At 40.3% G+C, this 22,322-nt stretch overlaps 1 protein-coding gene across 13 annotated transcripts in view; it reads left to right on the top strand.

Moving 5' to 3' along the window:
• BTRC (beta-transducin repeat containing E3 ubiquitin protein ligase) overlaps positions 1 to 22,322 on the top strand; it is a 119,989-nt gene that overhangs the window by 55,651 nt on the left and 42,016 nt on the right. For 12 of the 13 annotated variants that reach the window (XM_039708799.1, XM_039708798.1, XM_039708795.1 and 9 more), the window contains one exon: positions 5,256 to 5,345. In XM_039708799.1, coding sequence (XP_039564733.1) covers positions 5,256 to 5,345 — 90 coding nt within the window. Of the gene's footprint in view, positions 1 to 5,255; positions 5,346 to 20,025; positions 20,176 to 22,322 lie in introns of those variants that run through there. The other variant, XM_039708800.1, reaches the window with a different exon arrangement.

The following is a 22,322-nucleotide window of genomic DNA, read 5'->3' as shown; positions in this document are numbered from 1 at the left end:
GCTTCTATTAAAAAGTGGAGCTTTGTTCAGGGACTGGGGATTCTTGGAATGAATGGCCAAAGAAATGGATTTCAGATGGTAGAAAAGCTGCACATACATGGAGTTCTGCCTGGGGTTCAAGGCTTCAGGCTGGTGCTCAGTGTTCATCCAAAGCTGCACAGACAAGAGTAGAAATGTTTATGTGTTTGTGTCAAAGAGCAGGATCGTACTTTCTTTAAAAAGAAAAATGTAACCAAAGACACTTACGGAATGAGATCAGATACAGCTCTATCTTTAGTGAACCATAGTCTAGTGCCTCTGTGGCATTTTAAGCCTTTGGCTGAGAGTGAATACAGCTTTGTGGTTCCCCTGCTTCTGACATGATTTGGTGCTCCCATATATTTGTAGGTTTCTTTTTTTCTTTCATTAGAGCTTGTTTGGCTATAGGGCTGCTTAACACTCTTCTCAAACGGCTTTTGCAAGGTTAAAGGAATGCAGCTTGGTAACAAGTTTGTGTCATTTTAAATATATACCTTCTAGTAAATAAGGAGGAGTCTTGCAATCAATCCCTTTTAGTGTGTTATATGTTTCACCTGACAACTAAACCCTCTATTGATTAACCATTACTTTGTTAGATAATCTTGTGTCATTGAAGCCACTGTAAAAATTAAACTCTTTAAAATGTTTTACCCTAGCAGCAGTGTGAAAATTGAAAACTTGTTCAGAATTACAGCCAGCTTCCACAAAGAGGGTAGTTTTCAACAAACTGGTTTATGTTTGCATGCTTTATATGCAATATAAAAACATATTAAAGCACTCCAACGCAAAGCTATCTGCCTGTAGCGTTGAACCAGGCTACCATTTCAGAATACTTTTCCTTGATGAAGAAACCTCTTATTTTGATGAAAGGTGAGGAGAAACTTGAACAGTTTTGGTGCAGATTAGATGAGATATGTAAAAGGGTCAAGCTTTAAAGGCGAACTTGAGAAATATCCTTTTCTAAGGCTTAGTTTTGGGTTTGATTTTCCTGCTTTTCTTCCAGGTGAGTCAGTGTTCCCATGGGCGTTGGAACAAATGTAAGGAGGTACTCTTATGTTGCGGTGTAGCATTAGACACCATCAAATGTTTCACCAAACATAAAGGGCTCTGCATTATTACTTGATGATATGACATTAATTCTGCTTTCAGAATTCACTAGTCTATTCACTGGACCTATTCACAATAACTATTAGTGTATAAACAATACAGATGAAACCAAATCTCCGTGTCCAGCAGCCATTTTGTGTCTCTCAGTAGCCAGTAACTGCTGCCTGCAAAAAGCATTTGGGGACTACCAAAAAGCATTTGGAGACTACTGTACAGTACTGCATTGACAGTATATTCTCCAAGCTTCTTACAACCTGTCCTCATGAGCCTGATGCAGCTTCTTTGTAACATTGGCAGTACATTTCTGTTGAGACCTATCAAGTAGAGTGACATTACAACTTTTTCCTCTGGACTTTTAAGGCTGAACTAGGTTTTCTGTGTTTTGCTTTCAACCCTTTAAAACATGTTGTAGAAATGCGTGTGAATCTTCTTTGCCCTCTTTATTCATCCCACAAAGCTAATAAGGCATTCCTCTGTGAGAATTTGAAAATAAGAACTTTGTAACTTTGAAAAGACAGTAATGTATGTCAAACTGAAGAGTACTTTGTTTTATTCTCAAATATGTATCCTGATGTATTGAATCCACAATATATACTCTTCTTAGTGTTCTCTTTTTCCCTTCTACTGAGAAACTAAGAGCTAGAGCGGCTAAAGGACTAAATGGTCATCTGGTAATTTGGCACATACATAGTCCTTATGTAGTAAAATTACTGTGTAGAAGTTGGCTCTTACAGTAAAAGCATGTTCTTCTCTCCTTCTGTGGTTGAAAAGGTTGGGAAGAGGAGTTCCTTGGCATGTTTTCATGCTGAGGAAGGTGGCATGAAAGAGGTATTGATAGCATGGGAATGCCCAGGTCAGTTAGATCCAGAGTCAGCTCATCCACTGCCAACTCCAGCACTGTCAGTGGAAAGTGCTGTTGAATGGGAGCAAGGAAGTCTGGCCTCTTTTGGTGCTCCATTGCCCTCCTGTCCCTGCAGCATCTACTGCTGTTGCACCGGGGATGTCTGGAAGGTATCTGTGTCAAGTGTCTGTGGAGCTGCTATCCATGAGGTTGTTTAGTCTCTTTTTCCACTTCTGATGGTGTTTCTCTGCACAATGTCCTGGGGCAGGAAGCACCCAAAGTTCACTGTCAACTGTGTGAAGAAGTATTTTATTTTATCTTCTTTAAATTTATGCTGTACTAGTTCTGTCAAATGTCAGTAGTCCTGCTATTGTGAGATTTGATGAACAAGTTGTGCTGGAAGTTCAGTTGGTGCTGTTCTCACTGAGATGTAATGTGTGGGTGAAAGTAATCAAAATTAAGCAATACACTAGAATAATTATTTGTATTTGCATTCTGACATGCATGTAACTTTTGAATAGTGCAAAGTGAGCTTATTTCATTCTCAGAAATTGCTGACATCTCTAGGTTTAGCATTTAGTATTTCACATTTTGTGTTTGGATTGTCTGCTTTTTCCCATTTGTAAATGTGGAGAAAGCCTGTTGTAAGCCTAGCTTTTAAAAAGCTGGCATGCGACCAAGGTTTGTGCATACCTGTCTTGGGAGGAAAAAGACTGACAAGATTTGAGTTCATGGTTCAGTTCACAGAGCCACAGGCTTCCTTGTTGCTTTCAGTAAATGTTTATGTGGCTGAGCTTTTGATCTGCAAAGTGGAGTTAGTAGTAGATTTCCTCAATCAGGGTTCCTCATAAAACTTACAGGATGTAGCCAACAAGTTGTGCAGCAATACTGCATATGGGATTCTAGGAATTAAATTGCAAATGAAAAAAATCACAGATTTACAATAAATGGGTTAAATTACACAAATCTGAAAACTGAACAAAGAATCTTACCAACTCTTCATGGTTTTTCGCCTTCACAATCTGGTTGAATTTAACTGATGCCATGCCTGTAAAATGAAGTTTGCATGGTATTGTCTGAACGTCAGTGCAAAGCAGATGGTATCAACTTTCTGTCTATCAGTTGGGATGCTATATCTAAGCCCCAGTTTATTGTAGTTGATACCATTCTGATCTTTCTTCTGTGGAGAAAGTTTTATGCATACCAGGGTGATGGTTTTATGATGTTGGCAAATATTTGCAAGAGGCAATCAGACTTCTGTTTGCTTGTGGCCTAATCCAGTTTGAATCTGAACCTCTCCTGCTGAAAGATGCACTTTGTTCATCTGCACAGCACCTTGAAAGAATTCGTGTGTTTGAATTTTTCAGTTTCTCCTTCTGGGTTTAGAGACACAAATTGCTTGCTGGCTGCTAGTCAAAGCAGATATCAATGTTGTGACATGTAAGGAGAACTGCTGGAGCCAGAATATTCTGCATTCCTGTCTGTCACTGGTTGTTTTCTGGTTAGAGAGCTCACTGAGAAATAAAACATGAGCACTAAAGTAATGGAGAAAATATGGCTTCTCTGCTCTCTTTTGTTTCTATTTCATGGTGAACTTGAAAAGGGCTCTGTAAGCAGGTAAGCTGGAAAGGACTGTGATTTCCTTAATTTCTCCAAGAAAGTTTGTACTCTGTTGATCCAGTACAGATCCGCCGAAGCCAGCATACTGATTTCTCATGGTGTGCAGTAAGGAATGTTTCATGAGGATCATAAGAACTTAGGGAAATGTTATAAACTAATTGTGAGCACTCAGTTCCCATCAGTTGGTGCTTACCTGACCGGGGGCTGTTGGGAACACTGGCTTTGTGGACACACCTCCTATCCCTCAACATAAACCCCTTTTAATCTCTCTGCGTTCTTGCCTCTGACATCCTTTGCCATGTGCTCCTTCCCCAGTTTTTGTGTTGCTGCTGACAGCATTTTGCACAGTCAGGCCTCTGGCACAGGGGCAAGAGAGGGAGATTGTTTTTTGGTTCTTGGCACTGAGGGAATGTGGCTCTGGTGATGGAGCTTTGGGACAGAGGGAGAAGTTTCAGAGGCCTTATCATGCCAGTGTTGTCCACAGTTTTGGTAACCTATAGCAGGTTTGGGGTTGAAGTCATTTCAAATCAAGCAAATGGAAATCGTAGCAAGCCCTAAAAAACCAAAAAACATCTCCAGAGATTTCCAGTGAGTATTACAGGGAGTTGACTCACAGGCAGCTCACTACAAATCTTTGTATGTCTTCTGGCACTCTTAAAATATCATGAATGCTTTATTTAGTTTTCTTGAAAATGCCTTTGTAACAAGTTTAATTTCATTCTTTTTCAGCATCTTTCTTGGGGTTTCCCCACACAACTTTTTGAGGTGGCAACATCTTCTCTGTGGTCCACTTTCTGCTCTTGAAACGAATCAAGTTGGTGCTTGCTTTTGAGCTGCCACTTTTGCATGGGAGCATTGTTCTGTAAATGGTGGCTGGTGTATTAATCCCATACTGAAGCTCTTAGATGCAGAGGTGCTGGGGGTGAGGACAAGAACCTCAGTTAGAAGCTCCTGAGTTCTTCAGGCATACTTGTTTAAACAGCCAAGTCAACCAAATTATAATTTTAAGCCCACTTTGTAAGTATTGTTCATACACTTCTCTCAAAAGGGAGAGAGACTACGAGTGATGTGTTCTGCAAAGATTGAAGCGTGCAGCCCCAACTGAGGGTCACTTGGGCAAGACAGCATTAAAGAAAAAAGACATTCTGCTTTAAAAAAATCTAAAAGCTTTACGTAACTGATAAGATTAAGTACAACAATGAAATGTCATCTGCATTTGCTCCCTTGTGATTATAAACTTCCTTGTGTCCCATGTATTTTACATTTTATATTCTGATAAAGCCAGATTCTGATGTTTATTCACATTTGATGTACTCTCATAACTAGTGTGTAGAAATCACCTTGCTTTAATTGTTCCATTATGCAGCATTTTTGAAAGAATGAAAACTGAGATGAGATTTTTTTTTTTCCCTTTTCAAAGGAACAGAAAAGAAAAATCTTTGTCTTTGTATTTCTGTACTGTAAAATTGTACATTGCTTTTCAGAGGACATGCATGCCCTGAACATAGACTTTTGCTATAAACTAGTTTATTTTGGTTTGAAACATTTATATCTTAGAAAAAGGAAATGTTGTAGAGTAGTGGAGTTAATGTAAGTTCCTGTGCCAAAAATGTGGTGCCTGAAAGAAAATTGTGTTCTTGTATTCATAACCATTTTAATCTTTCTGCAGACCTACAACAGCTGTGCCAGACTGTGCTTAAACCAGGAAACAGTATGTCTAGGAAGCACTGCTATGAAGACTGAAAATTGTGTGGCCAAAGTAAGTAAGAGAACAGCTTTGGTTTTGAGGGATTTTTAACAAATTGTTCACTGTTAGTCAACGAAAAGTTCTTTTTAAATATTACAGTTAGGAAAAAATATTTAAACAAAGAGTAAGTATTTGGGTAGGCTTTTCTGTCCTTCACTATAGGATCCTGTTTTGCTGTTTTTCTCTGCTGGAAATTATTACTTGAGTCCTGAGCTATGTGGGATTGAAAGGCTCATTCTGCCACACAAGTAATAGGCTTTTCTAGTGGGATGACCTGTGCTGGCCATGTAATTAGCTCTGGCAATTTCAAATGACAAATGTCCAGATACATATTAGAAATATTGCATGAGAGCTCTGTGTATCATGGTTGCCTTTCTTAGCTACCAGAAGGGATGTGCAAAAAGACTTTCCAATTAAAAGACATGAACACTGTACTTAAAGGAAAGGGACAAGGGAGATATTACAGTCAGAATGGTAAGAAAATGTATTAGTCTGTCACAGAAAAGTAATTTCTTGACAATTAAGGTAGATGTGATTGGAAAAGGTGAACCATCTTTTGCCACCCTCTTTTCTTAGAATTCAGCATGACTAGAGTAAAACAATGTACAGCTTGGTCTGTTTGTGAATGGAGGACATTTGAACCATGATGATGTGTGGAAAGGCTGTGTGAAGGATGCATTTAGTCTTGTGTAAGCTTTGTATTTCCACTGAAAGGAAGTTTAGAATGGGCATGCTGGACAGATCAGTGCATGCAGCCATCTGTTACTGAAACCAGCTGGCATTTTGTTGCTCCTCTGTCACCACAAACCTGACCACTCAAAAGCCTGTTTTCTCTTTCAGTTATTATTCCTAGATCTTCTTGAAGTCCATTTCTTTCATACTTTGATTGGTTGTTAAAGGTGCCTTGTCCCTTCAGGGGCCACTTTTGTACTGACCTTTAAGATAATTTCCCAGCTAAATCTTTGCTGGGGTTTTGCTGGTGAAATTTGGATGTCCCATTACTTTTGACTCTTGTCAGGGAATTGGCTACCATAGAAGTTTGCAATGGTGCTTGCAGGTGGCTTAGCACTCATAAACTGTGCTTGACATGCCAGTTACCTTTCACAGGAGAAGCACTTCTGAGAGAAGGTGCCAGTTGTGGTACAAAATCCTGGTACAAAGTTTGATACTAACACTTTCATTCTTAACATGACTGGTCTTGCCCACTGCTTCCTAAGGTACTTCATGATACAGACTAGGTGAAACTCTTTAAGAGGAGCGACTCTGGCTGAGCTGTCTCATCATAAAGCATTGTTCCAGTGCCACAAAGCAGCTCACAGCAAGCTCATGGAATAAACCCATTCAAGCCCATCTGCTCTACAGTGTCCTGTTTGACCTGAGTGCCTCAGTAAGGAGCAAGGGTGTGCAGGAAGTGCTGCTAATTTGGGTGCTGCCTCTTTTAAATAAAATCACATACTTTAAGAACTTCATGTCCTAATAAGCTCTCCAAAAGTTATGTTTTCAGCAGGTTTGTGGTGAGAGGTGTGAGTAGGGCTCAAGGCAGGAACAGCAAGACTTGTTTCATACTATTGAGGATGAATTTGAGACATCATCCTGGAGATAAAGAAGTGTATGTTTTTGAAGTATCATGTCTCCATATGCTGTAGGGCAGTATATGTGTATATATACTCTTGGACAGTCTGCCATCATATGTGTGTGGAAAACCTTATATAAACCTACATATAGGTATGCATACATACATACATATATATATCTATATGTATATATATATTTCTCTAAAAAACCATAAGGACTTTTCTGGGGGTATAATTCCTCTATTCCTCTAGTACTAGCTTGCCTGGCTCTTGTACTTCTTTCCTTTGCCTTCCTATCTACAAATCAAATGAAGCTGGTTCTAAGAAAGCTTGTCTTTGAAATTCCAGAAGTTTCAAAGGATTTATAAATCCAACTATCTAAATGCAGATGGTTCAGTGATGGCATTGGCAAATGGCACAACTGTTAAATGTTCCCTAAGTGAAGGGCTTAAATGGGATTTAAGGAGTCCAGAGGCCTTCTCCTACCACCTGCACACAGCAAGTTTTATCCTCCATGATTGATGTATTTTATAGCCTTGGACTTCAGAATGTTTTGTGAGGGAGGTGAATACTGGAAGGTGCTGCAGTTTTCATTATCTGCAGCACTTTTCCAAATGTAGGGGGTTCAATTTGTTTTTTAAACTTGCAGTGAAACACAGAAGGGGTTACTTTGGAAATCATTACTTATTTTTTCTGATTCTGCAGTGCAGTATCAGCCCTGACTGGGATCTGCCATCTGCATTATCAGCTGCTTGTCAGATGTGTCAGTCAGTCTGCAAGAGACAATGGTTTTTCTGAAAACTAAATTTCTGATTCTGCACCTACTTGCAGAAAAGATAATTGTGCTCTGTTAAGACTGTATTAATGGCATTTGCTGATTCTGTGCATTGACATTTCTAAAAGTTTGTTCTAAGAATGAAATGCGTTATCCTTGAGGCCACACATATCAACATTGAGGTATCTTCTCTCAGACTAGAGCACTGCCTGTTTTTTAAACTCTCTTGTGAACAAGTGCTTCTGTTCAGGACATCCAGTTTAAACTAACAACCTAACAACTGGCATTCTTCCTAAAATAGCAGGGGGGAAAAACATATACACATATTCAGGTGTGGAAAGCAGCATAGGGCCACAATATTTTGATCATTCAAGGAAGTTTGTGTTTGTTAGGAAACCGTCTGTCTGGTTTTGTGTACAGTGTCATGCTGACTCTGCAACCAGGTGCTCAGTGCCTTTTGCAAACCAATGAATTAACTGGTTTTATTCAGACATTTTTAAGCTAGGATATAATATTCTGATGAATCTTTGTGTCTCGTTCTTAGCCCTTCTTTTCTGATATTTGTCCTCTGAAACTCCATTGGCAGGACTTGGACATGTTTGTGTAAAAGCAAACAAGCATTAGAAATTGTTTCAAGTGTGTGCATGTTTTGACTGAATAGGTGGGATCTTAAATTAAAAATTATACATTGTGATGCACAGATTTCACATGTTTGATCTGTAGCATCATTTCTCTTGCATGTGCCAGAGTTTTTATGTTATTTTTGTCATCTTTTTGCCCATTGCCTTTGAGTGATCAGCAAATATGATATATATTCAAGCTAACATCTTTTAAAAGGAAATGCAGTCTCTAACTGTGTTTCTACATGTGTGTGTACACACACAGGCATATATATATATATAAATGCCTTCTTTTTTTTTCTTTAGATACTAAAAAATTTCTGCAAGAGGGTTTCTTTTAATGATACCAGTACGTGTGCAACCACAGGTGGACAACTTCCTTCAGGAATTGGTGCTAGGTGCTTAAATAAGGTAGAAATGTAGCATGAACCTGGGCTCCAAGGACAGGGTGTTTGATTTTAATGAGGCTTATTGAAATCTGGCCAAATGAGCATCTGTTCCTATTGTTTGTTCCATATTTTGTAAGCCAGTATCTTCAGGCAGATAATGGTGTTGGTGTGTACTTCATCTTCAATTAGAGAGGGACATAGTTAAAAGTCCCCTGGCATCTGGTATGTCACTAGGATTCTTCTGATGCTCCTGGGTGTGCAAACAAGTTTCTCTTCTGTTCTGTGCCCAGGACATCTTTCTGTGGTGACCTTCACACTTTCTGTTTGATGTGTGGTGCAGGATGCTCTGGTGTGTCTCCAGTCTCCTTGGCTGAGTATTTCCTTGCATGGATTATATACAGTCCTGTTTTCAAACAGAAGTCTTGCCTTTTCATACCTTTATGTGGTGTGTTAGGTCTGAGTTCTGCTGTTTGCTTCAAGTTTGTTAGGTTTTGCATTACCATGGATCCTAGCGATACCCTTTTGATTCCGAGTGCTCTTTCCTTTCCCAACAGGAGATTGGTGTATAGCTGATCTCAGAGTTCTGCAGTCAATACCCATTTCCTCCATTTACTAGATAGATCTTACTGTTTGTTAACTCCTGCAGTTGGTTCCAGTTCATCTGTATCTCCTGTACAAAGGAGCATTCTCAGTTTCATTTTGCACTTTGAATTCTTTCCTCCTTGCGCCAGAGACAGGCACCCTGTGGTGTCCCTGTGAGACAGCACTGATGGAGACACTTTCAAAATGGCATGCAGCATCCCCAGGTTTCTGCTTAGTTCTGGACTCAGCAGCAACAGCTGGGAAACGTTCTCTGCCTCTACCTTGATCTAAGTAAAATTGGAAGAAGAAAAATATAGTCACACATACCACCCTTGAAAAATGAGACTTCTGTTTCAGACCACTGCTTGCTACTCACATAACTGGTCCTACCAGTAATAACTGGTCTTGCTTTTTAAGGTCCTGGCAAACTAAGGGACTGCTCAGGTTTTTTTTAAGCATTTTCTGTCTTTCAGGGAATCTTTGCTGTTCATCATACTTCCAAAGGTGGGACAGAGCTCTGTTGTGCTTAATTCTGGAAACACAGAACAGGCCTTGGCACTTCCAGCACCTATGTGAAAATTCCTTTCAAAGATGCGTCTTATTATTTAGCTGTAGCTACACATTTACACTCAAGGGTGATTCAGCTAAAGCAGGTAGTGGTCGAAGTAGCTGGTAATTGAAATCTTCTTTCCTTTGTCAGTTCTTTCTGCATCGCTACTTTTGAATTTTTAGAACAAACATAGTCTGCACAATAATAACATTAAGTCTGGAATTTTTATATGAATTTAAAGGAGCAGCCACAAGCACTCTTTAATAAAGAAGCATTTAGGGTTCCAGGCTGGATGTTCCAGTTGGCAGTAGGACAAATTGATCTGAAGATGTCCCTCTTGTACTCTCAAGTCCCTTTATGTCACAGATTGATGGCTCTTTTTTTCCAGAGTGTGTGTCTGCATTTACTTTGCATGAATAGCACTACCAACTCAGAGTTCTGCTGTGATATACCACTGAGTCAGTACATCTTCAGATAATGCATCGTTTTCTAGTGCTTTTGAAGCCTTTCCAGTCCCTGAGATTGAAATTAGAGCACTTTAATCATGAACAAATATTATTTGACTAGCAACATTCAGTTTCCAGATATTTGTTCTACTCTTTTAATAAGAAAGTATGTTAGCTTCTGTGTAATGATGCAGAGGGACTGTCAGTGGACATGCTTCCAGCCCCAAATCCCTCAATAAAGCATCCTCTGCTGTGTCTTGGCTATACCTGTCTCTGGGAGGGACAGCAGTGTCTGAGGTTGTTGCAAACTGGATAAACACTACCTCAGCCACTGGCTGATGGAGATGTAAGCATGTCATTTTACCCTTCGGTTGGAGGTATTCCCTCTGTAATGAGAATTGTGTGAGTGGCAGGCATTGCAGGGACATTGCTGGGAGTGCTTAACGTGCAAAGGTGTTTTGAAAGAGAATTCTCAGACAGCAAAAGTAGAAAATTGCATGGAGTTTTATCTAAAAGCTTTGCCCTAATGATGATCTTCCTGTCACAAATATGACTACTTTCATCTTCCTTGCTAGTTCATCTTCTTTTAGGTCAAGACAATCTTTATGCTTTAGCTTCATCTTGGTCTAATAACCTTTTTGCAAATGATGGAGAAAGAAATGTGATATTCCTGCTCCCCCCACTCCACCCCACCATACACATTCTCCAGATTTTGATAGACTTGTTTTATTTATTTCCAAAATTATATCCGCAGGAAACAAGCTGTTTAAATTCAGATTATGCTGAAGCAAAATGGTCCTGGTATGAGAAGCAACGTGCTGTTTTATGAGCGCAGAGTCCCTTTTCTCATAACTGATTGATAGTAAATATTTTCCTGAAGAATTATTGCCAACCATGAACAGTACAACTGTTTCACTTTTTTTTTCTGTGCTACTTGCTGTACCAGCCATTGTCTGTAATTAAGATCTACAATTCACAATGCAGACGTTTGCACTTCCTCTGGGTCTGAGCTATTTATAAGGCATTTCAGCTGTTCAGAGTTTCTTTTGAGTGTTAAACTATGTGTAAACAGGCTTCTTTAGTCTTCAGTTACGAAAACATTGTGGAGTGGTTGTCATTTCTGCTTCTCTTACCACCCAAAATGACTTCGCATGTCAATGAAACCACAAATTAAAAAAGAATTACACTTGGGATTCTTTTAAATGCAACGGAGACTTTGAAGAAATAGCAATATAAAAGCTAACACATACATTGCTTTGTAGCTGAGGGTCTCTTAAGCATATTATGGAGATCAGTTCTCCAGGCTCTGCAGGAAGGGTGGTCAGGCAGGGGATAGGCAAAATCTTCATATGAAGAATCATTTTCCAAGTTTGGTCAACTCATTGGAGATGTTTCTACTTTTTGGACCCCATGGTTTGGAATCTTGATAAAGCAAATTGCATTACATTTCAGATTGAGTTCAGTAAATACTGGAAGGTCCCCCCACAGATGTTAGAAACTCCATCTCATGTTTGAGTGGTTTCAAGGAAGAATTTTCTTGTGGTGATGACAGTCAAGCTGGAGCAGGTTACTTGTGAAGGCTCTGCAGCCTCCATCCTTGGAGGTTTACAAGACCAGGCTAAATGAAGCCATGAGCTACCGGATCTGACCTCATAAAGCACCCTGCTTTGGGCAGGAGGCTGAGCTGGAGAACTCCAGGGGTCTCTTCTAAATGAAATCATCCTGGAATCCTCTCAGTGTACAAACAGAGAACATGTAATATAAGTCTTTTAAAATTCAGAACTTGACCTGGCATCCTTAGACAAAATTCCTCGGTGACTATATTATGTGTAGTATCACATGTTGTAGTTCCTTGCCGTGTGTTTGCTGGTTTGGTGATGGGTACTCTGCATAAAGAATTACAGCCTTGAGGTCTTCATTCCAGATCCATCACATCAAGCTTGTAAGGATAAGCGTTACAACCAAACTAGACCTGCATTTACGAAGTGCTTTAGGTTCCTTCATGCTGGAAATGTGAAACCGTTCAGAATCCAAGTCATCGGTGGCTTTGGTGATAAATGGTGGCAGACATGAAGGGAAGCATTGCTTTTTAAGTAGTCATCTGTATTGACTGGTACAGAATACATGACGCTACATGTATTTTTAGTATTTTTCAAATACAAGAATTTAAAAAGTTGTTTGAAAATATGTCCAATTCTCATGCAAAAGCTTGTGGTACAGAATGCTGTAATAACAGTTTCCTAGTGTAGCCCACTGCAGGGAAGCCACTGATGTGGCCAAGTATCACATTTCAGAAGGCAGAGTGGGTTCTGAGTTCAGTCTAGCAAGAGAGCACCCAAAAATGAGGCTGCTTTTATTGCTTGAGGGGGATTAAGGTGGGGTGGGCTCCAACGTCTTTGCTGTTGGGAGCGGGCAGGGGAGGGAGGTGGCGAGGAGCGGGTTCATGGCGAGGCGCGCACTGCAGCACTGCCCACTGGTGCATGCCGGATCACCCGCACGCAGAGATCACATGGCTCCTCCAAAAGTCAAACGATCAATTCGCCTCGTTTTGGCTCTGTACTTAATGCACAAACAGTGCGATCTGCAGGGCTGTAATTGCATTGTTAGGGCCAAGGAACAAGCCTGTGCCTTTTCAGCAGACAGCTGGCAGGGAAAGAGGCATGTTGTTAGGAAAGAGAGAGGCAAGGCAAATAAAATTACTGCTAACGCTCAGAGATCGGCAGGAGTCCTACTTGCCTAATCTTACCGGTGGGAGCAAGCGGCTGTTGTAATCCAATTATAGCAGCATAAGCAATTTGTTAGACACTCCGCATAATGTAACAATTTCCCAATAAACTCTGACTTGTAATAACGTCGGCAAGAGCCCACATAAATCTGCTCGAATGGTGGGGGCTGAGTGTTCGGCTGGGGGCTTGTAATTTGTGCCATCAGCACGTTTTGTGGAGTGTGGTGTGGTGCAGTCTTTCAGTGCAGGAATTTTAAGAGGAAAAGCATGGCACGCCCCTCCAAGAGAACACCATTAGCAAGGGTCAAAAGAGATGCCAAACAAAGCTAGGAGGTGGCTTTTCTAGGAGGGAGGAAAAATCAAACCCCAAACACAAGGCTCTAGCTGATGAGGATTTAAAAATATTAAAAAGCAGTAATGGAAATTGTAGCATTTTAAATTACATCAGGGGGAGGAGGGGGAACTAGAATTACATCTGGTTTGGAGGTGGGGGAGGAGAATACCCTTCTTCATATTTAAGCCATTTAAATATTAAAAAAGAAGCTCAATTCTTGAAAGGGATGCTCTGTGCTTACAAGACAGAGAAACCACAGATCCTGTCCCAAGCAATTCATAATCGACAAAGGAAAAAATTAAACCTTTTCTACTATCCAGTTACTCTCCCGTTGTCTTTCTTGCAGCTCCTAGCTGGCTTCATGCATATTGGCACAGCATCTTGATGATGCATCTGAGAGATAAAACGTAGGTCTAGAACCATTCACTTTGAGCGTACCCCAGTGAATTTAACTTTTTTGGCACAATGATGAATGTCCCCTCTGGTTCATGCAGATCTACACAAAGAACTAATCTAATTTAGATATTATTTAAAAGTAAAATCAGTCTGCTGTGCTCTGCCTGTCACTCTTGGAGTACATTGCCAGTTAGAGCATTGTAGACACCAGTTAAGGGTTTATGTTTAGCAAGATTTAAGGTATCATATTTCTGTTAATCCCATTATTTAGCATTTCCCTTCACTAAGATGCAGATAAGCAGCAGGCAAAATAATGTAGGACCCTTTATATACAACATAGAGACAGTCAGAGGTCCAGAATATTCAGCATTTTTTAAACATTGCTGTGGTGTAAAAATTCCTGACTTCATACTGTTAACAATACTTTATTCATTTCTTAGCTCTGGGATCCTGTGAGGCTTTAGTGTGGAGTGACATTTCTGAACGTGTTCCCAAATTGTGGCAGCATAATGCCTTTGCATAGGGTAAAAAGTAGCTCCCAGCCATACAAAAGAGTTTCTCTTATTTGGACCTTCTGCTCTCAGACCCTGTGTTTTGATGCTGGGCTGTGCAGGTTCTTTTGCTTAGCCAAAAAAAATCCAACAGAAAACCAAACCAAATACTACATCACTGACCTTGTACCTACAGCTGATACAATCATGCCTGTACCATGTCTGCATTTATGGTAGTACCATAAATGATTATGGGATGTATTTACATCTTAACCTGCCATACTGGTCCTGAGATGATTTTTATTTAAACTGTAGAAGAGTAGCTGAGACGTGCACGGAGGCTGCCGTGCAGATAATGCTCCATATTTTGCCCTTCTTTATGTGGAAGTCAAGCTTCCATTGTTCTTAATCTTTGTTGTCTGCCAGCGTTTCAAAATTACAGGCTGAGACAACGAGCATTTCCAAAAGTATCCTAATAAATATTTTCTTGCTCCGTAAGTGCACCTTAAAAAGTGTGTTTAAAGAGGACAGGTATTATCTTAGTTTACCAAAGCTGAATCAATAAACTGCAGTGCTTCTAATAAAGCCACTCAGTGTCTGGGTTTAACTAATGGCTGATTTTCACGGCTTTGACAGTGAGCTGTGTGCGTTATTTTCTCCTGATATTGTAAAAATAATGAGAGCAAATTAGAACAATCAGTTTACCCCGATAGCTGCTGATTGGAGGTGATGGGCAATATGGCAGCGGGTAATCCATCTTCGGGCTCCTGTCACATTAACTTCAGCAGTGTGGAAAAGATCAGGCGGAGCGAGTGGGAATCCTGCCCAATCAGAAAGCTGAAATTAATGAGAAGAGCATTGTTCTGTGATCAACCTTTTAATTAGCAAGAGTGGAGATGGAGGGAGTGATGAAGCTGGCAGCACAGCTGCACAATGTTGGGCATGTTTTCGGCGAGGGGGAGGAAAAACATGGGTTTTAAATTACCCCTTCTGTGCTCCCTGTACACCAGCAGTGTGTCTTCATTCTAACCCCCTTAAAAGATCTTAATAAACAGCCACATCCAGGTTAATATTGCAAACGTGGCTGTTACTAATGAGTAGTTTCGAAGTAGGTCGTTTCAGGGGTCATTTAGGAAAATGTTGATCACTGTTTACAAAAAAGAGAGAGAGAGAGAGAGAGACAGGGTTTGGTGTTAAAGTTTCACTGCATCAAGGAAAGAAGAGGAGGGAGATGGATAAAATTAGAGTAAGGGACTGCCTGTTTTAATACTCCTCTCCTTATTTAGTATATGTTTGAAATAAGATTCCTCAGCATATATTTGAAACAAGACTCCTCAGTTAAAAATACTGTGTGCCATGTGGCTTTCAGCAACAAAAAAAGAGGAGACATCAAATACTGGGTTGGTTTCCTAATGCTCCTTTTTGTTGTTTTTTTTCCAATGTGTTTTTTTGCCACAGTATTTTTTGTTTATTCACTTAACAACAAGAAATTATAATTAAAAATATTTGACTGCTGTAATTGCTAAAATTGACTTGATTTTTTTCCTGGTGGTTTTAGAAAATCAGTTTTCTCAAGTGCATTCTAAAAACAGATCCCGGGGTTAATGGCTGTCAGTTCTGAATACCAGTCTTAGGAAAATCTTTATTTTTGTAAAGGGAGAAAAATATTGGGGGGGGTGGGGGGGAGGGGAGGTGATATTACAGAGCAAATTCTGGAAAGGAAAATAAGAAATGTTAGAAAATAATATTTATGTTTGCAGTTACTTCTGATTACCAGTTCCTGTTTTTCCTTCCTTGCTCTCTGTATTGTTGTGTTCAGGCAATTCTTTTCTCCTTCCCCGTAATACCCGCAGAAGTTGTAGTGGTAGAACAGTGAGGCTCCATCACACTGTGCATGCTTTCCTTTCATTTTTCCAGTCGAACACAGACTCTCTTTACTTTTCGGTATTCCACTTTCTGATGCTGAAAAGCAAATAAACTCTCATCAGTTTGCAAGAGGAGGCAGAAGTCAGCACCCAGCAAGCCGTACAGGCTGCTCGTGTGAGTTGGGAGCTCCCAGCCCCGGCAGCTCCGTGCTGCCTGCTCTGGGAAGGCAGCAGCGAGCTGGGGAGCAGAGCTGCTGTGGCTGAGGTTGGCTCCTTGGGCTTCAGTGCCAGGCACATCTCACCATCTTTGCTTACTGTAGTATTTGGAACATTCCGAGTTTTGTAAGAGCTATGTAATCTTTTCTTCTCACCCCTCTTTATGAAATGAGGGCTTTGTGTGAGTTTGGTGGTGTCCACATAGCTTTTATAAGCTGAAAGACACTGCATCTCCACACAGAAGTTAACCTGGTAAAACATAGACTTTTTGTACTATCTAACCAGTTGTATTTCTAATATAATAATGAGTGGGGCTTGCAGTTCTGCTTGTAAAGGTTATCTTAATATTTTCATTTGTAAGAAACCGTTCCAATTTTCTATAACTTCTTCACTATTTAACCCTTCAAAGTAACATTTTATTTCAGCCTCCCACTCCCTGCAGCCTAAGGCAGAAAAAAAATTTGGTGTGTGGGATGAACTGTATTCACTTAACAAACAGCTGTTCAATATTTTATTTTATTCGTATTGCTTGTTCTGTGCCCCAGGCTGTATTTATTGCATGCCTTTCAAGTCCTGGTCAGAATATGGAAATAGGGACTGCCTCCTGGGGGTTTCCCCTACACTTTCAGTGCTTCACAAACCGTAATTAATCCTTCCAGTGTTTCTTGGGGTGAGTGTTGGACTCACAGCATCCCTTTTTTGCAGAGAAGTTCAAAAGTTATTTCAACAACTGAATTTTAGGGAGGAAATAGCTTATTTATAGTAAGCAATGAGGTCTCACAGGAGGAATATTAGATTAGGAATTATAACACCAGTTTTTGTGATATTTTTTGTCTTTGCCATATTCTGCTTTTCTGTCTCAGTTCTTTCATCTGTAGAAGGATAATGCTGCTTAACATTTCCTCATTAGACTTTTGGGAATCTGGAAATGTGGTATCAGCTGAAGCATGTTTTGTATTTAAACACAATTTTTGTTTATATACACCTAATGTTGATTTGGGCTCTGTTGTTGTGGCATCTTCTCTCTCCCCAGGACTGTGTACATTTTTAAAGGGCTATGTTAGACATGCAGCTTGGGAAAGATGCACTTACCAATGGTTGCATTCAAATGGCAGTCAAATATGATCCTTGTGGGAGGCAAGAGGAAAGTCAAAGAGAAACTGGACAGTTACTGAACCAAACGTTCTTCTTGTGGCATAAAACACCAAAAGCTCTCAACGCCTTTTGTGCTCCTTTAGTAAAACTCAAGACCCAGTAAATTATTTCACAGCTGCTTAAATCAGTTTGTCAGCTTCCAAAGAGATTCCCCTGTGGACAGAAACCAAGTGGTAAATTCTTGCCCCAGCGTAATCATACTGCAGGAGAATAACTGGAAAGATGCAATGTGTTGCAGAATCCACCTTAAGTATGGAGCTTACCACCGTGACTCTGTAATGGGATGTCCCAACATGGGGTATAATATCATAAATACTCTAAATATGCCATTTGTGAGCTAATAGGCAGCCTTGGGATTGTTAATGTTTATATATATGTTAAAATGAACGTAGAGCTAATATTAATTCTTTTTTACCTAGTAAAATAATTCATTCTAGCTCTTCGCTGAGTTTTGCAAGTGTGTGTTTTTATCAGTGTTGAATTTCTTGGTTGGGTCTATATTTTACTTAATCCAATTATAATTTCTTTCTTTGCTCTCTGAGGGCTAGCAAACTGTCTACTAGCTGTTGACAGAATATCAGCAACATTTTTTAAAATTCCTCTTTGATTTAAAATGTCCTATAAAAACTGTGTTGCAATTTTCAGACTCAATTTAGCCTGACTTTTTGTATGTTGAATAACAGCAAATTTCATATATCAAAAGGTTTTGTATGTTTTTTGTAGCTATATTAGTAATACTCTTCTTTATACTCTTTTACATATAGTAATACTCTTTAAGTATTACTAAGAAATAAAAAAATCCTTCTTTTTTAATGCAGTAGTATTTATTATAGGTGAAACACTTCAAAATTTGAGATTTAAAATTTTCACTTGATTTAACTGTCCCTTCTCATATAAGCAGTATGTGTTAATGTGTGATACATAGTAATTTTGTTTCTTGGGTAGTGAAACATAGTATCTGTTATATAAAGTGTAAGTATGTTAAACTCATTTTTTAATAACTTTAAAACACAACATTTATTTTAAGAGAAATAACTTTGTAAGTTTACTTATTAAGGCTTTTTTGTTAGCTAAACAGTTACATATAAACTGTTCCAGAATGTAATTTGTCTTTAAAGAGATTATAAAACCTTTGCTGTACTAATGGAATTAATGCATATTTTAGAGTACAAGTTCCTGAAATATATCTTGTAGTTCTCCTGAAGGTGGGTAAGAGAAATGTGAATTTATGCATTGCATAGATAAGTTATCAGTTGGGAAATGGGAGCAGCACTGTTGAGTCTGCAGTCTCGTATCCTACAGTAATGCTTAATAGACTAAAGCAGTTCTCATAGGACAACCTGATGTCTTACCCTCAGTTTATTTCCAAATATGTAATTACCTTTATTTCTGGGCACTTATTACCATATTAGCTTCTTTGCATCAAGTACTGATGGGTAGAATCCCTTCTAATATGAAAAATCAGATCAACACACTTGAAATCCTGTCCTCATTTTCTTCCAGGGTGTCCTGATACTGCACTAAAGAACTTTTCATCTCATGTAGGACCTCAGGTGACTCAACATAAATAGTTTGTGTGGAGGTCAGACACTTGCCTCTATCTCCTTTCTCTCAAAGTAACTCACTATCAACTGGCGGGACAGGTTTTGATGGTTGTAAGAATTGATTTGGAGTCATACTGGGATCCAGCTGGCACCTGAGTCTGAGTTTTTGCTCTTTGCAATCTCAGGAGTTTCCAGATAGCCACTGCAGTCTATACCCACATAACTGATCAGTTAAAGGTACAAGACAGCAACAATATTGAAATAAACCCTATAACTTTTCTTCTAATTGTGGAAACAATAGACAGTTGTCCTGGAGAAAACGGAGTTCATAGTTGCAGCGTCTTGCTGCCCAGCAGATCTTGGCCTGATCTTCCCAGTGAGACTTGAAGGCAGCTCCTCCAGCAAAAGTGCCTCCATGTCAGGGACTCTAAGGTCACTTGCATTGCTCACATCTGGATCTTCATCTGACATCCAGACATCACGTGAATGAAGAACTCAAAGGTTTGTCCCATATCCTGTGAGGGTTTACCTGGAGGCAGTGAAGGTATGAAAAGAGATATTCCCTGTTCCCATGTAATCCATTATTGTAAATGTATCAGACACCATGGGGGGTATCCTCTGAAACCAGTGACAAGCACAGTGAATATGGCCTCAAGGCAATCTGACATTACCTGGGAGTTTCCTGGACTCAAGATAGATGGATAAAACCTCACCAGAATAAGTACTGTTCCTGTGTGCCATGTGCAACTCAGCAGTTCAGCACATGGTGGAAAGGTGTCGGTTGTACATTTCATAAATCTCAGATAGGCTCAAGCTCACTGGGCACATGCCAGACTGAAAATTGACAGCTCTTCCAGTCATTCATGAGAGAGGAATGAAGCCCCATCTTTGTGTATTACCAAAGTGGAGTGCACAGTCCCATCAATGTTCCCTACTCATTCAAAGCCAGTTTGCTTAGCTGGCAATCAGCAGGTTTGCATCTGTGCTTTTTCAGGTGTGCTCTGAGCTGTAAAGTGATGAATGTCTCTTGCAGAACAAGACATTACCAGCCTTGTTACACCAGAAGGGCTGGAAGGAGGATCCAGGGAACTGCAGGCACATCAGTCTGACCTCGGTGCTGGGGAAGGCCATGGAACACATCATCTTCAGTGCCATCACGAGGCACATATGGGACAAACAGGTGACCAGGCCCAGTCAGCGTGGGCTTATGAAGGGCAAGTCCTGCTTGTCCAACCTGATCTGTGGTAAGGGAAACGCTGTCAATGTGTCTACCTAGGCTTCAGTAAAGCCTTTGATGTCATGTCCTGCAGCATTTTTCTGGAGAAACTGGCCAAGCCCAAAGAGTGGTGGTGAATGGAGTCAAATGCAGCTGGTCACCAGTTATCAGTAGTGCTCCCCAGGGCTCAGTACTGGGGCCAGTTCTGTGTAGTATCTTTATTAACAATATGGACAAGGGGATTGAGTGTACCCTCAGGAAATGGACAAACAACGCTTAATTGGGTGGAGTATTGAAGGTAGGAGGCTCTGCAGAGGGATCTCCACTGGCTGGGTCAATGTACCAAGGCAAACTATGAGATTCAAGAGAGTGGAGTGCCAGGTCCTGCACTTGGATCACAACAGCCCCAGAAAGAGTTGCAGGCTGGGCCAACATGGCTGAAAACTGCCCAGCAGAAAAGGACCTGTGGGTACTGGTCAACAGCAGCTGATCATGAGCCAGCAGTGGCCCAGGTGGCCAAAAAGGCCAATGGTATCCTGGCTTGTGTCAGAAGTAGTGTGGCTGGCAGGACCGGGACTGTGATCATGCCCCTGTACTCAGAGCTGGTGAGGCTGCACCTCAAACCCCATGTTCAGTTTTGGACCCCTTACTACAAGAAAAATACTGAGGTGCTGGAGTGAGTCCAGAGAAGGGCAACAGAGCTGGAGAAGGGTCTGGAGCACAAGTCCTGTGAGGAGTGGCTGAGGGAGCTGAGGCTGTTTAGCCTGGAGAAAAGGAGGTTCAGGGGCACCTTATTGTTCTCTAGGACTTCCTCAGAAGAGGGTGTAAAAAAGTGAGAGTCAGCCTCCTCTCCTAGGTAACAAACAGCAGGACAAGAGGAAATGGCCCCAAGTTGTGCAAGGAAGGTTTAGATTGGCTATTATAAAAACATTTTTCACTGAAAGTTTTATGGAGCATTGGGACAAGCTGCCCAGGGAAGCTGAGTCACAGACCTGGAGGTATTCAAAAGGCTTGTATATGTGGCATTTAGTTTAGTGATGGACTTAGCAATGTTAACAGATAGACTTGATGATCTTGGAGGGATTTTCCAACCTCGATGACTCTATGATTCCACCTTCTGGGACCTTGCAGGTCACTGGTTCCAGTCTCTTATCTTGTAGACACTACTTTGTCCCTTCAGTGAACTTACAAAGTTTTGTCTTACAGTTAGTTAAGGTCTGGTCTGCAGTCTTTTTTTTCCACTGGTTCCATCAGAAGATTTTTACAGAACCCAATTGTTCTCCTGACTGGAAATCCCCAGCTAGAGTTTCCAAGCTAGTTTATTCATGGAGAGATTGTACCACTGGTTCTTTGTTTATTCCTTTTGTTTTACTAGTTCTTGTTCCATTTTTGATGTTTATCCATGTATAGTTTTAGAGAGCTGTCATACCTGCTTTGTTTTATTAGGACAAATTGAATGGTCCTTAGGACATTCTATGATTTAAGAAATGGAAGAAAAAAGCTGTTTGAGCATTTGTGGTTGAGGACTTAGTTTTCTAGGAAGTATTTATTTGTGTTTACTTTTCTGATCACTCTCTCTGAGGCAAAAGTTGTCAAATTATTGCCCTGAACTGTATTTCAGGTATTGACAGTCTTACATACATGTAAAGATTTAATCCTTCTGGCTGATGCAGTGACACAGCCTGCATCCTTCTGAAAGGGAGAGCTTGGACTAGTAACTCACTGCATCCTTCAGCTTGTTATTGTCAGGTATCATGGTCCCTTGATTTTCCTGGAATATTGTTCTGCCCTGTGCAGTACTCAGCAAATACTACTGCTTGACTGGAATACAGAATCATCAGTAGTCACTGCCACTAATTGGCAGATTTTAAAATTTATAGTTTTCTCGGAGGGAACTTGTAATGGGAAATAACTCATGTTGTGCAGTAAAAGCAACTGTTCCATATTTTCCTTCATGTATATTTAACACAATCTGTAATTTACAAAAATAGATTTGAATTAGTCTGCCTGTGGAAGCTCATACCTAAGATGACTTCAGCAAGGCAGGCAGTCCCTTGTTGCTTGTAACCGATGGCTTAGTTGAGGCTGCAGCTTGAAGGGAGACAGCAGTA

The sequence above is a fragment of the Passer montanus genome, unplaced genomic scaffold, assembly GCF_014805655.1.
Source record: "Passer montanus isolate IOZ18808 unplaced genomic scaffold, ASM1480565v1 scaffold21, whole genome shotgun sequence".
In the NCBI taxonomy this organism is placed as follows: domain Eukaryota; kingdom Metazoa; phylum Chordata; class Aves; order Passeriformes; family Passeridae; genus Passer; species Passer montanus.
The sequence above is the reverse complement of the archived record's forward strand: the minus strand, read 5'-3'. Positions and strand labels throughout refer to the sequence as shown.